Source organism: Symphalangus syndactylus, chromosome 23 (genome assembly GCF_028878055.3).
Source record: "Symphalangus syndactylus isolate Jambi chromosome 23, NHGRI_mSymSyn1-v2.1_pri, whole genome shotgun sequence".
NCBI classification, from domain to species: Eukaryota; Metazoa; Chordata; class Mammalia; order Primates; family Hylobatidae; genus Symphalangus; species Symphalangus syndactylus.
The window spans coordinates 64,595,784-64,612,637 of NC_072445.2; the positions used below are offsets into that span (position 1 = coordinate 64,595,784).

At 41.3% G+C, this 16,854-nt stretch overlaps 1 protein-coding gene across 2 annotated transcripts in view; it reads left to right on the forward strand.

Moving 5' to 3' along the window:
- F13A1 (coagulation factor XIII A chain) overlaps nt 1–16,854 on the forward strand; it is a 184,333-nt gene that overhangs the window by 13,338 nt on the left and 154,141 nt on the right. For both annotated transcript variants that reach the window (XM_055262955.2, XM_063632444.1), the window contains exon 3: nt 2,147–2,335. In XM_055262955.2, coding sequence (XP_055118930.2) covers nt 2,147–2,335 — 189 coding nt within the window. The remainder of the gene's footprint in view (nt 1–2,146; nt 2,336–16,854) is intronic.

The following is a 16,854-nucleotide window of genomic DNA, read 5'->3' on the forward strand; positions in this document are numbered from 1 at the left end:
ATGCTATTGCTTTCTGTGAGATTCCGTAAGGATGTAATCTCAGTAGATTCCTTCCATTGGTGCTGGTAAATGGAGAACTGATGAAACCCATTTCTAAGGACTTTGGTTTTTAGCTATTTTTTAAAAAAAATTCTTTAAAGGCCCTATGCTAAGAAAGAGGACCAGAGGAGTTGATTGCTAAGCTCCTTTTCACCAGGGACATTTGTGCTTCTCTAGCTCATTCTTGGGCTGGTTTATCACTGGGGATTGTGGCCTTAATAAGACCAGAGAACTTAGGAGAAAGGCAGCTCGGAATAGAGTGGTCTAGAGAATTAAACATCTTTAGCTCACAGCATAATGGAAAGAAAGTGCCCTTCAGGGGAACATGTATACAACAGGGTTCTGAAAAGAGGTAAAAATAAAACTGCATCCTACACTTTCTGCTTGCTGTAATGCTGCTGTCAGAGTAACCCGGGGAGCACCATGCCCCGTGAAATGGCTATCTCGGTTTAGGGGCAGTGAGCCACAGTAAGCCTAGGACCTACTATGCGCCAGGCATAGTGCCAGACCCATTGCACCGTTATCTCATTGAGCCGTCATAGACCTTCTCAGGGTATTAGTATCCTCATTTTAAAATCAGAAAATTCAGATTCTGAAAGGTAAAGTACCTTAACGCAGTCATTTTGAGACCTGAGATTCAAACTCAGGACTGCCTGAACGTTGAATTGCTCAGCAGTGTCTCAGGGACTCCTGGACCTTAGGACCAAAGAGGAACTTAAAGAACCCAACTTCTTGGTTTTGACTATGGAACACAATGGGGTCCAAAGGGACCAGGCATCCTGCACAGGATTTATGTGTGGAGGTAACGGAAGCCATTCGACTATGGCAGTAGACGCCCCGGCATGGGCACAAGCTCAGCAGCTGTGCTTTCTGCACACATGGTGCTTATGGCCATGAGGGCAAATCATGCATCAGGCAGGGGCAGGGAGGGGAAGGGCAAGAGGCCAGGGCACCCCTGCTGACCCTTCTACCCTCCCACCCCACCTTCTCCCCAGTAACCCTTTACAACACCAAATGCACATGCAGAAACCAGTCTCTAGACTAGATCTTCTAAAGCACAGTGAGGACAGGGAGTTAGGATGACCCCCACTTTCAGTCATCATTCATAGAGGGGAAGGGGAAAAGGGCAGGAGGAGAGCTAACTTTCATGTGTCAGACCCTTTGCCAAATGCCTGCATATGTGTCATCTCATGCCGTCTCCTGTCACATTCCTGTAAGATGGGGAACATGTTAGGCTATGAAATGAATATTAGTGTCTCCATGCTATGATGAAGAAATGAATTTAAGTCACACATACGAAGTTAGACAACTAAGAAAGATATGATTGACATTTACACTCCTGCTGCCACAAATCAAAAGAAAAACCTGTGAATGTTGGCATCAGACAGTCCAGGTTTTGACTTTTGAGCTGGCCCGTTAGTAGCTAAGGAAAGCTGAGGATAGTTTCTGTGTAACTGAAAACAATCACACTTATCTCACGGAAATGTTAGTGTCCTTTCTCCAGACCTGCAGAATGTGAAATCCCTCTTTCCTGCATTTGAGGGATGAGATCTACTTTTAGAATTACAGAGGGAGGGGGCATTTGACCCTTCTTGAGGTAAAAGGAGAATTTTGGATTAATGGCTAACTTTGTCCTTCGAATGTCCCCTTGAGGCTTTGTCAGATTTGATTCCTTCCTTTGGAAAGATAAGAAAATTGAAGTGGCTATTCCCTGCTTCTGCCTGGTTAGTCACAGAGTGAGGCAGTGACATGATGGGAAGCTTCTAACATAACGAAAACTAGCGTGAGACTGAGAACCTGAAGACTTCAACTATGGCCCTAGCTTCTCTGTATTTGGATCTCCCAGACGGGCATCCATCTATCCCACAGTGAGTGCCTTGTGGACTGAAACGAGATCAAAGGTGGAAAAAGCTTTAAAAAGCTCTTCAAAAACAATGTCACAAGAGGCTGACTCTCGAGACTGTGTTCCCCTACCCCCGCCTCCTACAGAGTTTCATTCAGCAGACCTTGCTACCTGCCTTCTTCAGGGAAGATAATCTTGTTTTTGAGTTTGTGTTTAAACTCAAGTTAGTTGCTCATTTTCTTCAATTGTTTTTCTTGTTCATAGAGTTTCTTAATGTCACGAGTGTTCACCTGTTCAAGGAGAGATGGGACACTAACAAGGTGGACCACCACACCGACAAGTATGAAAACAACAAGCTGATTGTCCGCAGAGGGCAGTCTTTCTACGTGCAGATTGATTTCAATCGTCCATATGACCCCAGACGAGATCTCTTCAGGGTGGAATACGTCATTGGTGAGTGCCATGTGCAAGCCCCAGTCTTGATACCATGGGTTACATTGTAGAGAGAGGTGGGTAGAGGCACAGTTGTGTGATTTCCAAGTGTCATGTGTCAACAGCGGCGGGAGCTGGAATGACATCCAGCCCCTGAATCACCCTGTGCTCTAAGACTGGTCTGTATAGTGCCAAATATTAACAACTTGGGCCCACTCAAAGCCCAAAGAGAAATTCTCATGTAAATAAAAGTAAAACTGGTATAAAGTGTTGCTTAACTAAATTATTCTTCCTCAAACAAATGGTTTTGGCGTCCTATGGTTGTAACTTTTATCTCCATGATTTAATTGGTCTCATGTGCTGAAAATGTTTGTAAATCTTAGCATACAATCCATGATTGCATTCCCAAAATTGGTTCTGCTCTGATCTAGTCCCATGGGATGGCCCATGAAAAATGGATAGTCCAGTAAACTTCACTAAACACTTTGTACTTTGTACTTTAATCACCTTTTTTTTTTTTTTTTGAGACAGAGTCTTGCTCTGTTGCCCAGGCTGGAACAGTGGTGTGATCTCAGCTCACTGCAGCCTCCACCTCCCAGGTTCAAGCGATTCTGGTGCCTCATCCTCCAGAGTAGCTGGGACCACAGGTGCACACCACCACGCCCAGCTAATTTTATGTATTTTTGGTAGAGGCGGAGTTTCACCATGTTGTCCAGGCTGGTCTCGCGCTCCTGACCTCAAGTTACCTGCCCACCTCAGCTTCCCAAAGTGCTGGGATTGCAGGTGTGAGACACCATGCCCAGTCTTTAATCTCCTCTTGAAGATTAACAATTCGCGTTAGCTTCAAAGGTTTGGGGAAGGACCATTTAACTTTGGTCTGGTGCTTCTTAAATGAATTTGATCATGGAACCCTTTTATTAAGTTGTAGCTATTAACATTTGACACATTTTGGTAAAATTTTTATAGGAATTTATAAGATTATCAAGGAAATACATGCACAGAGAAGCAAGGGTGGCACAACATAGGAAATCTGCCCATATAATCCTATGCACAAATTAAAGGAAAAAATTAGGCAATCAAATCAGTAGTCACAGAAAGGTACATGATAAAATTCAGCATCCAGTTTTAGAAAAAGAGTTTAAGGGGAAAAATTTAGAAAAAAAAACACCTCAATGATAATAAAGATTGTTTACATCAAAACAACAACTTTTGGTATCTAAGTGGAAAAAAGTTAACAAATTTCATTATAATCAGAAATTAGAAAGAAATGCCTGTTATCATCATTCCCTTTTTAAAAAGAACTGCTTTAAAGATTTTAGTAAATGAACAAGAGATATATCTGCTATAAATGCTAGAAACTAAGAAGTAAAACTATATATTTGTTAATACTATGATTGTGTATGTAGAAAACCCAACAGATTCAAGGGAAAAAAGCACTGTATTAATAAAACTTTGTAAGTTGCCTAGATAGAAGATAAATATATAAAAATCAATAACTTTTATCTTCTCCAGCACTAAGCACCCAGAAATAGACATAAAAAAATTTCACATGACCAAAACTGTAAAATGTAGGACTAAAACCTGAACACGCAACCTATATAAACCAGCTATTAAACCTTAATAAAAAACATGAGAAACCAATGAAAAGTCATACATGTTCTTGAGTGGGAAGTCTTTCTGTATACATTTTTAGTCTCCAAAGCGGTTGGCCAAAGAATACAAAATTTCAGTTAGATAGAAGGGATGGGTTTTAGTGACCTATTCCACAGCATGGTGACTATAGTTAACAATAATGTATATTTCCAAATTACTAAAAGAGTAGATTTTAAATATTCTTACCACAAAGAAATGTTATGTGAAGGAATGAATATGTTAATTAGCTTAAATTAATCAACCCACAATGTATATTTTGATCAAAACATCACATATTGATCAAAACATCATATCCCAAAACCCCATAAACATATACAATTATGATTGTCAATTTTTAAAAGCCTCACGAAATTAATATGTAAATTTAATGCATTTCCAATTAGAATCCCAATGGAGTTTTGAGTTGTCTTTGGCTTTGGTTTTGGTTTTTTGGACTTGTATAAAATAATCTTAAAGTTCATTTGAAATAATAATTACCTGGTGATAGCCAAGGAAATCATACAAAGAAATAATAAGCAAGAGTATTTTCTATCAGAAGCAGCTATCAGAACACACTATGAAAAATATTTAGTAGGACATAATAGAGAATCCAGAAATGGATTTCAGTATATGAGTTAATATGATTGTTGGTTTCATGAAGTAAGAAAACCATATGAGATTTTATTTGTTTGCTTGTTTGTTTTTAAATAAATGATGCAGAAATAACTGACCCTCCAACTGGAAGAAAGTTTAAAAATTGACCCTTATCTTATCCCGTATACGGTAGTAAATTTCAGATGGAATGAGTATTAATGTAAAAAAAAAAAATCTCACAAGACAATTTTTTGAGGAAATTTAACAGACTTAACTAAAAAGTGGAAACTCTGACACTGTAGAAGAAAACAAAAACCTCGTATAGTTGTGTGCCACATAGCAACATTTCAGTCAATGACAGATCATGCATAGGTGATGTTATGAGATTCTGATGGACCTGAAAATTTCCTATCACCTAGTGATGTCATAGCTTTCATAATATAATAGTAAGTTTACTTAATTTTTAAAATGTAGTGTAGCCTAAGTTTATAGTGTTTATAAAGTCTACAGTAGCATGCAGTAATGACCTAGGCCTTCGCGTTCACTCACCATTCACCTAGGGCTATTTCCGGTCCTGCAGGCTCCATTCATGGTAAGTGTCCTATGCAGGTGTACCATTTTTTACTTTTTATACTGTATTTTTACTGTACTTTTTCTATGTTTATATATAAATGTTTCTATGTTTATATATAAATACTTTCCATTGTGTTACAATTGCCTGCAGTGCTGTATTCAGTACAGTAAAACACACTATGAGTTTGTAGCCTGACAGCAATAGGCTCTGCCATATAGCCTAGGTGTGTAGTGGGCTGTACCATCTTTGTTTCTGTGATGTTCACACAACGACAAAATCGCCTGCCTAACAACATATTTCATCCCATGCATGACAACAAATACGCGTTTGAAGCTCCGAACCACAGTTCTGCTGCAATTATGAGGGAATTTTTATCTCCATCTTTAAAGCCAAATATTTAGGGTGGGGAGAAGAGGAGAGGGAAGCTTCAGCTCTGAACTGGACTTGTCTGAGGTTTAAGACACTCTCATAGGCCATTCAGAAAATAATTATGATAATTGAAGTCTTAGAAAAACTGGTAAGATGAATGTCTTAGATTGGGTTACTAGGAAACAAACTCTGAGAAGAAGACTTGGGTGCAGAAAGTTTACTGGGGAGATCTCTCAGGATCAACATCTGCAAGGGAGTGGAGGAATCAGTGTTGGGCAGAGGGAAGAGTTGAACTGCAGTGCAGACAGGACCCCCGTGGATCTCAAGGTGAACTCTAGCTATGGGTTGGATCTTCAGAGTGGTCTCTCCTTGAGCCAAGGTCATGGGCCTGTTATACCTTTTATACCTTGACTGGGGTTGTAGCCTTGGTGTAATTGGTTCTCTATGGCTGAGGGCAACCCCTGAAAGCAACTAAATGAATGAGAATTGTCAGCCACCAACACTCCCAACAATGGGAAAGGTCCAGGCAGCACACCACAGCATCCACTACAGTGAACATTTTAAGTCCTCTTTTCTTTTTTACACAAGAAATACTATTACTTTTGTTCCCTCAATAAAAGAGGGGGAAAAGCATAGCTAATTTGTCTTTGAGATAAAATCTGTACATTTCTAAACCAACATGTATTCTAAACCTTTCAGAACCCATGATGTGTGCCTTCAGAGTTAAGCTGTATTCTAATACGTGTAGGCCATTATAGGGCCACATGTATTTGAAGATTTTCTATTATAGGTCACACACATTTGAAGATTTTTCATTGCCCAACCTGTTGTAAATACAAGAAAGGCAAGTGACAAAATTCCACACTCTACTATTTAGTGTAGAAATTAAGCACACTTCGAGGGGCCTTGAGGGACCCACGATGGAGGATTTATCTTGATCAGAGTCCTTTCTGCATCTCATGTCATTCAGGAAGTTACATGACAGCCTCAACTTCATGGCTGCCATAGTTCTAAGACTGGAAGAAAAAAGAACATTGCTGGGGAAATAATTCTCTTAAAATTCAGTGCCTGTTTCAATAGGACTGAATAAAGCCAAGGAAATTAGATTTTAAGGGTAATTGCTATAATGAGAAGAGACAAGTATAGAATGTGAACTAGAAATGAAATTAAGTGCAAAGGTTTCTGTATGCAGGTGCACCTCAATTTCCAGAAACTCAGAATATAAAAATGATGGTTTAGAAAGGAAAAAGAATAATTTCCATGCATTTTTAAAAATCTGGCAACACCATTTTAAGAGAAGATCCATTTTAGCTAACGTTTTACAATCAGCTAAATATCTAAACATATGAGATGTCATTTACTATTAAAAGTGAACCAAACTTTAACATAAATTTTAAAAAAAAACAGAAAAGAGAATAAATACTTTGTTAAAAATAAAGGGCACTTAAAAGAATCTCTACCAGTACATCTTTAAGAGTGTTTATAACAAGAGACTTATCAACAGAGATTGACTTACTCTCACTCACTATATTAGTCAGGGTTCTCTTGAGGGACAGAACTAATAGGATATATATATGTGTGTGTGTGTGTGTTGTGCATATATACATATAATGGGGAGTTTATTTAAGTATTAACTTATATGGTCACAAGGTCCCACAATAGGCTGTCTGCAAGCTGAGGAGCAATGAGAGCCAGTCCAAGTCCCAAAACTGAAGAACTTGGAGTCCAATCTTCAAGGGCAGGAAGAATCCAGCGTGGGAGAAAGATGTAGGCTGGGAGGCTAGGCCCGTCTCTCCTTTTCAAGTTTTTCTGCCTGCTTTATATTCACTGGAAGCTGATTAGCTTGTGCCCACCAGATTAATGGTGGATCTGCTTTCCCCAGCCCACTGACTTAAATGTTAATCTCCTTTGGCAACACCTAGGATTAATACTTAGTATCCTTCAATCCAATCAAGTTGACAGTATTAACCATCACACTCACTATATACTTAAAAAAAAATTTTTTTTTTTAGGTTCGGGGGTAAAGTGCAGGTTTGTTAAATAGGTAAAAACATAGCTGTTTCATAAAGCAAGCTATTATTGTATTTAAAATACAGAAAAGATAACTTTACACTTAATTGCTTCCAATTTGCATTCAGTTCTTTGTTGAGGTTGCTTTCTCATTCCCTGTGCCTGTATAGATGAGCTGAGATATGTTAGTACACTGTAGTTTCCCTATAGTGCTATTCTCAGAACTTAGGTCATGGGATTTATTTATGTGATTCCGCCTTCTAACCAATTTCCTTCCCTCCCTTCCTTCCTTCCTCCCTTCCTCCCTTCCTTCCTTCCTCCCTTCCTCCCTTCCTTCCTTCCTTCCTCCCTTCCTCCCTTCCTTCTTTCCTTCTTCCTTCCTTCTTTCTAAATATTTAAATAAATAGGGCTCTTGGGTGGTGTGCTGGGCTCTGAGTAGAGAAGGTGAGCAGCAGAGCTACTGCCTTACCTGGCCAGGGCTTGGTGAGCTGTGCTGCCCCTGGTGAGCTGTGCTGCGGGGGTTCTTTGTGCTTTGATAACTGCGTTCATTAGTTGCTGGCAGAGCACAGCTATCTCTGTGAGTTAGGTGGGAGGTGTTAATGAATCTGAGGAGGTGGGTGTGGCTGAAAAATGCCCTGGGCGTCTGCAGGGCCTTCTCTCTCTCTCACCTCTGAGCCTGCAGCCATGACAAATCATGAAAGGCAAGGAGGGGAGTGCTAATCACAGGTTTTACCAACCTGTGGCTGAGGCTGTGAAAGCTTGGGAACAGCTTGTGGTGTTAATTTGCTGTTACTTTGACATGGGCCCGTGCTATTTTGATACCCAGTTGAGGGAGAAATCCCAAGCTGTATTTCTTACCAGCTCTCCCCCTCAAAAGAGCAGAGGTTTCACTCCCCGAGGAGCCCTCTGAAGTGGCAATAGGGTCCATGAGCAAGTTTCTTTCTCCCTGGAGTTCAACCACAGGAACCTGGGGGTGTCCAGGTCAGTGCTTTGGCGATTCTCCTGACCTTTTCCTCAATTCTATGATGGCCCTCACAGATTCAAGCTTCACATTTCTGGTTACAGCAGAAAGATGAGGAGAAGGATGGCATTAGCAAGACCTACCCCACTTATCAAGAAAACAAAAGCTTTCCCAGGCACTTCTGGCAATCATTTATGTCTCATTTGCTACCCTTAGCTGTAAGGGAAGCTGTGAAAGTATTCCCTTTTTCCAGCCTTTTCAGAGGAGAGGGACGGGGCAGAACTGAAAGTGGGTGCTGGTGGACCTGCAATCATGTGTGCTGGGCAACCCCCCCAGCTGTGCCATCCTGTGAGTATAAAAGTGCAGTCCTAATGCCGGCAGCCTCGAGGCAGGTTGTCCATCACCCACTCAAGCATTTCTAGGACTGGGTCAACTGCACATGTTCTGCATCACGAACCCCATAAAACATGGAAATGTCATCAGCAACACTTTAATATCTTTCTTTCACTTATTTCTTGAGTAGCGTTTATCGAAAGCCAGCGGGGTTGTTGGATGCTGATGTGTTTTCAGGGTTGGAGTGACATGGATGATTCTCATTTGAGATAGCTTGCTCTGGCCCACTTCAGGGAATCAGGGTAATTCAGGATTGGAGAGGAGATGATCAGAAGAGAGAGGATGAGAACCTCGGTTATGGCTGCAGTTGTAGACATGGACAGGAGTGATAGGGCTTGAGAAATATTTAGGAGGCAAAATCTACAGGATTTGTGTTGGGGAGTCTGTGAGGGGTGGAAGGGAGGAGGGTCAAGGTTGACTTCCAGATGGCTGGCTTATGTGACTATGATGACAGATGCTAGCACTCCCAAATGAGATAAAGAATGCCTGGAATTCCAGAGGGAAAAAATCAAGTGTGGAAAATGCTAATGGTGGTAGTAGCTTAATTGATAACTTATTTGCACTGGTGCTGTGCAGAGGTGCTGTGTGCCACCCATTTAATTGTTCAAGCAGCCCTCTGGGCATTGGACTATGGCCATCTCCATTTTTCCCATGAGATAATGGTTGAAAGGATTAAGTAATTTACCCAGGTCACACTTGGAAAGTACTGGGACCTCAATTTGGACCCAAGCAGCCTCTTCTACTTATAATGCTTACTACCTCCACCAAGGGAGCCTCCACCAAGGAGATGGTGGAGGTATGAATGTGATTCTGTTTGAACTGGTGAGTGTGAATTACTTGAGGTACTTTTAGATAAACCTGTCCAATAGATAATATGAGTCTAAAGCTTCGGGAGGAGGTTTGGGTTGGACAGGAGATAATCTGGATATCACACACATGTGGGCAAGCTCACTCAGAAAAAGGTAAATCAAGTCAGCAGTGGACTGAGGCTTAAGCCCTGGGGAAAACAACTTCTAAGGCATCAGTCCAGAAACTAGAGGCCCTGGAGGAGACAAAGACCAAATGAGCAGATAAAGAGAAGGAAAATAAGGGGAGTTCAGTGTCACTCAATCCAGGAGAGTTGCGTGTTTCAAGAGGAAAGCATGACCAATGTTATTAAATATAACTAGGAGATGCAGTGAGATACTAACTTCCCACTGGAGTCAACAGTTAGGGGGACACTGGTTGAACTTGGGGAGATTCCAAATTTTAATGGTCTAAAAGTCAAGGAGATGTGAGTAAATGGGTGTAGTCAATTTGGATGAATCTTTAAAGAAATTTGAAGGAGAGGAAAAGACAATTTGGATGGTAGCTAGAGAGTAATGTGAGTGAGAGGAGGGGTGTTTCGATTTCGGTATTTGTTTCAGGATTGGAGGGACTGGAACATGTAGCAGGCAGAGAGGAAAGAATCAGTCAAGGAAGAATTCTGAAGATTCAGGAGGGACTGGAGGAGAATCCTGGAGGAGATAGAAGCATAGAGGACAGGGGCACGGGTGAGGGGCTGAGTAGAAAAGAAAACCCCTCATCTTCCCAGGTTGTTGAGAAACAGGTGAGGGAGCGTATGACTGCTGTAGGTGGAGAACTATGAACTAAGCCTCATGCCTGACACTCTCAAGTTATTTAAAGATGTAGGTGGTGAGCAGGTGCTATAGGGTCTTAGGGAGGCAGAGGAGTACCCTTATATCTGAAAACATCATCCATATCCTTTAAGACTGTGTCTTCCTATGGATTTTGTTTCAGAAAGTCTGGGTACAATCATCATGCTGATGTGTGATTTTCACATACATAACATAGTTTCTCTATTGAGAAATGTCTTGCCCCAAATTGTGCAGCTTGTAACGTGTAGAGAACTATTTCTTAGCCTATACTCTTTCAACTATTTTATGCTGCATTTTGGTGAAAATAGACAGCCTATTTCATCATTTTGAAGCAACGTTTATATAGAATGTCATTTCAGATTTTTGCTCCTATGGGTTTCTGCATTGATGATCAACGTGTTTATTTTTAAGCGTCTCTGTGAAGTGACTAATAATGGCATCTAAGAAAGTAGGACAGTGTTTCCCAGAGTGTGTTCTCTATGGACACCTGTCATGTGAGATGCTCCTTGGGGGAAAAAAGTTCCATCGTCAAATACATTTGGATCATGCTGTGTTTTGTGTCTCTCCTCATAGAGGCCCAAGGCACATTAATATATAAAAGGCTGTGAGTAGACACACAGTCAAAAAATGAATCTTGTTTAGCCCAACAATTCCCAAAATTGTTCTACTATAAACACTACCCTACCACATTTTTATTTTTGTAATACCATTGAATAAAGTGCAGAACTCATTCCAGGAAATGCTGAACTATAGACGCATATTACCTCTATTCCATAGAACACTGAGGCAGGTGGCTGACAGAACTTGAACAGATTTGTAGTCCATGCATTGTGATAACTTCATATCCATTTTTACTTTTTGACAAGATTTTGTGCAAACATTGAAATAACTATTAATTTGGCATTCATGTTTAGTAACTTTTCAAAAATAATTGTTAAGAGTATGTTTTTATATTTATTTTTCAGATATTTATTTGGCTTCTTTTAACCATAAAGCCTATTTATTTTCTTTTTGAATGTGGTTATTGAACTCTTATTGAATACTTTGTATGTGCAAAGCACCATATTGGGATTAGAGTAGTAAGATACGTTCATCCCTTACCTCCAGAGGATTCGTCGTCCAGAGGGAACAGTCTGAGTAGGAAAGGCTGCATTCAATGCCAGCCTTTTGAACAAAATGCTTAGAAGCTACCTTGGAGGGAGCGACTGATGGCAAGAATAGTTGAAAGAATCTTCCAGAAAGTGCTATTTGAGGCGGGTCTCAAAAAATGAATAGAAATTGACCCAGGGGAATGGAAATTGTATACATTCTAGAAAAAAAAAAATAGAAAAGTTCAGTGGAGCATAACATTTTGGAAGCACACTGATGTCTTTGTATGACTTGATAAGAAGTTTAGATGTAATTCTATAAACAGCCAGAAGCCTCTGTAGTAGCATTTTAGGTAGACTATTAAGATCTGATTTTTTTCTACTTTTTAGATTACTATAGCAGAAGTGTGGAAGATAAATTGGAGGACCGATATTTTGTCAGGGACATTAGTAAGAGACTCAAGGGGGAAAAAAAATCTCACTAACAAATGATAGGATAAATGGATGCTGCATGAATTTGTATTATTTTCCCCTCCTTTTTTTCCCCCAAAGGAACTTATGTTTACTTCTATAACTAGAAGTAGTAAAATGTGTGTGTGTGTGTGTGTGTGTATTTGCATAGTAAAATGGAACTCACCTGTAGTGAAGTAACACACCGTGGTCTGAGGACTAACAATATGCCCCAGTGGCTGGCCCTCTGCTGTTTGCAGGTCATCTCAGGGATGACAGCTCATGTGATAAAAGGGCTAAATGAAGCCCTTTTTGGTGGGGAAAGAGGGGGCTTGGACTCAGGCAGTGCCCAGTCGGAACCCGAGCTCCACCATGGATAGCTGTGACAGAATCACTTTACCCCACCCCCCATCACATTACTGTTTCCTCAACTGAAAATAGGGACTATAATATTTATTTGAAACAACGATTTATGGGTTAAAGGAGATAATGTATAGGAAACCACTTTTTTATTCTCACAATAAACTGGGAAGCAGGGAAGGTAGAAATAAAACTTATTAAAAACATGGAAACCAATGTTCACAGGGATTAAGTGACTTACCCCAGGTTGTGGGCAAAGGATCTAAGCAACATTTCTCAAAAGAAGACACCAAAATGGCCAATTGGCTTATGGAAAAATGCTCAACACCTCTAATCATCAGGGAAATGCAAATTAAAACCACTATTAGGTGCCACCTCATACATGTTACAATGGTTACTACCAAAGAGAATGATAACAAGCCTTGGCAAGAATGCAGGGAATAGAGAACCCTATACACTGTTGGTGGGAATGTAAATTAAGGCAGCTATTCTGGAAAGTCGTGTGGCGGGTCCTCACAAAACTAGCAACAGAACTAACATGTGATTCAGCAATCCCACTTCTGGGTATATATCTAAAGAAAATTGGAATGAGGATGTTGAGAAGATGTATGTAGTCTCATGTTCATTTCAGCATTACTCACAGTAACCAAGACATGAAAGCAGCCTAACCAATGGATAAAGAAAATGTGGCATATAGACACAATGGAGTACTATACAGCCCTTGGAAGAAGGAAAATTCTGCCATTCTCAACGAGGGTAGAACTGGAGAGCACTATGCTAACTAAAATAAGCCAGGCACAGAAAGATGAATACTGTATGATCTCACTTATATGTGGAATCTGAAAAAGTCAATCTCATAGAAACAGAGTAGAAAGGTGATTACCAGAGGCTGGGGCTTGGGGGCAAGGAATGAGGAAAGAGAAGATGTTGATCGATGGGTACAAAGTCTCAGACTGAAAGAATAAGTTTTAGTGATCTACTGCACAGCTTGGTGACCACAGTTTAAAATAATGTATTGCATATTTCAAAATTGCTGAAAGAATAGATTTTTAATGTCTTCACCACAGTTACCTTTCTTTTTTCCATGTACATAGAAAAGAAAGGTAACGATGTAAGGTAATAAACATGTGAATTAGCTAATTGAATCTTTCTACAATGTATACACAGATCAAAACTTCACGTTGTATCCCAATAGATTCCCCATATGTGATTGTCTATTTTTAAAAAACGTCTACACACACACAAAGAAAATGCTTCCAAAAGCAAATAGGAGGGCATTGCTCTCACGTCTTTTGTCTCCTGGTGGCAAAGACAACCATCACTGATCCTCCCAACAGAAATGCCCAGCCTCCTTGTTACATCCGTTCTGACAGCTTCATTAGTCACACAGGGGCCCTGACAACCCACAGACCAAGTTCTGCCTGGAATTATTTGCCCATAGTTCTAGCTGAAGTGACAGAAACAGTTTAATCTCAAAGTAGGTGGGATTGCCATCCATATTTTGGTGCCAGAGACCTTACCATGTGCTTCCTCAGCCCTGCCCTGTCACCCACATCATGTCTGCAGAGCTGGAGTTTCTGAGTGAAGCTTACGGTCCTTAGGGTAATAGAGTCACCGATGTCTTTGTCACATCAAGGGTGCCGCACAGAGCACTTACGAAGGGCCGTGGGTATCGGAATGAGAACGCTCAGAACATCCACCGACGCTTCCTCCCTGACTGCCTCCTGTGCTTTCTCCCCTCTCTTTCCTATTCCCCTAATTTGCCTTCACCCTTGCTCCTACCTGTTTCTCTGTCTTCACACTTGTATCTTATGATGACCTCTTTCACTTACAACAATTCATAAATGTGGCTCATTTGCACCCACATAATCGAAACTGTACTCCACCAGAAAGCGCTGGTCTGAACTCAGGGAGGATGGACTGTGGGCATTCCCTGGCTTTTCCACATAAATTCTAAGACATTGTTGCAGCATATGAAGCAAGAGGTGAAAAAGGTGGGGAAAAAATATTTAATGAAAACAAATGTGCCCACTGCGATACCTTGCTCTTGAGTCTCCAATCTAAAAAGAGAGCATGCAAGTGGAATTAAAGCCCACTAAAGAAAGGATCCAAGTGGACTAAATATTCTTCATCTGTGCCCTCCAGTTACTCCAGAAGCGTACTGTAAGGATTGATGAGGGAATAACTGGAAGCTCTTTGAACTGCTTCGTGATAGTTACTTCCTAATAAGATGACCCAATTACCAGCCTTATTTTCAATATTGCAACTATGTAGGAAAGCTAAATTCTTACGGTATTCCTTAAGGAAGGATAACCTTCATAAAATGCTACTATAACAGCAGCCAGAGCCAGACAGGTATTACACAACCATAAGACAGGCTATAAATAGCTATACCTCTCTCTTGCTACCCTCTTCACCCTGTCTTTCTTCTCAATATCTCAGCCTCTTTTCTGATCTTTTCTCTTCTTTCTTAGGATTTCTATTACTTTCCATCTCGGTCCGTCTGTTTCTCTTGCTCTTGCTGTCTCTCTCTGTCTCTCATGCATACAGACACACTGTCCTGTGGATGCATGTCTAGGTGTTAGTGGCAGCAAATGTACTGGAGTCCCACGGCACCAAAGTATGTTAGCAGCAGTGAATCCATATGGATCTACAGCAACCTCAATTCTTGCCTCCTCATAAGGCAGGAGAGACTGGGGCAAGTTTTAGAGCAGGAGTGAAAGTTTATTCAAAAGCTTTAGAACAGGAGTGAAAGGAAGGAAAGTACACTTGGAAAAGGGCCAAGTGGGTAACTTGAAAGACAAGTGCACAGTTTGACTTTGACTTAGGGTTTTTGTTTGTTCGCTTTTTTTTTTTTTTTTTTTTTTTGAGACAATGTCTTGCTCTGTCACCCAGGCTGAAGAGAAGTGGCGCGATCTCAGCTCACTGCAACCTCCACGTCCCAGGTTCAAGTGATTCTCCTGCCTCAGCCTCTCGAGTAGCTGGGATTACAGGCAATTGCCACAATACCCGGCTAATTTTTGTGTTTTTAGTGGAGATGAAGTTTCACCATGTTGACCAGGCTTGTCTCAAACTCCTTACCTCAAATGATCCACCTGAAAGTGCTGAGATGACAGGCATGAGCCACCGCACCTGACTGACTTCGGGTTTTACCTGTTGGCATACTTCTGGGATCTTGCATCCCTACTCCTGTGATTCACTTAAGTGGGCTGTCTGCGCTTAAGTGGGCTGTGCAGTGGCCTGCTAGTGCTTAGAAGGGGAGCACGCAGAGTGCGTTTACTAGTGTTGTACTCGTGGTCACTTGAGGCATTTTTTCCTTACCAGTTGAGTGTCCCTAGAGGAAGGCCACATACTGGTTAAATTCCGCCATTTTGACTTTTAGTGCGCATGCTTGAGCCCACTCACCCAACTGCTGAGGTCTTATTGGGAAGCTGCTGATCACCAGTTTCAATATTTCTGTTTGTTGGGAGACTGCCCTTCCCTAGCACTGGCTGGGACCAATTGTTATTTTAGAAAGACAGTTTAACAATTGCCTGACCATCACCTGATGGTCACCTGCCATTCCTGGTGTGTGTGTAGTGGGGGAAGCCCTCTCCTCCCCTACTCATGCCTGACTAGGTACCTACTGTAGTGTGAGTATTTACTCATTTGTTAGAGGAGTAATGGGGGTTACTCTGGGGAGGTGGGTCTGACTGTTTTTGTATCTGTTCATGAGCATTTCTTTAGCCTTCAGGAAGCTGGTGCTGGATGTCCTAAATATGCTGCCCATCTCTGGCTAAAGCCTAGCTTAGCTGTTGGGATGCTCCTTCTCTGCACTGTTGGAGGTTTTGCTTTGGCTTCTTCAACTTCCTTGTCTATTTCCTTTCCAATTCTGTTTACAAACCTCTACAACATCTTGTCCCATGTCTGGTTCAATGAATTTCTGATGCAGAAACCTCTGCTGTGTCCAGCACTTTGTGACACCCCACAGGGGGTTTAAGAGGAATGAAAGACCCCATCTCTGTCTTTTTTCTTTTTGCGATGGAGTCTTGCTCTGGTGCCCATGCTGTAGTGCAGTGGTGCAATCTCAGCTCACTGCAACCTCTGACTCCCAGGTTCAAGTGATTCTCTTGCCTCAGCCTCCTGAGTAGCTGGGATTACAGGTGCCCGCCACCACGTCTAGCTAATTTTTTTCTTTTTGTATTTTTAGTAGAAACGGGATTTCACCGTGTTGGCCAGGCTGGTTTCAAACTCTTGACCATCTCTGTCTTTAAAGAGCTTACTGTAATTGGAGTGAGAGGAATTCCACAAACAATGAACACAGTCATAGAGTGTATAATCAAGAGCTATGCTGATACAGTTGCCTTCCAGAAATGTGTGACACGACTGGCAGAAGTGACTGTGGGCAGTCAAGAGCAAGAGGATCAGCTAGAGTTGAAGGATAAAATCTCAGAAAAGGGCAGGGAGGTCTTGAGATGACTCTTGAGGAATTG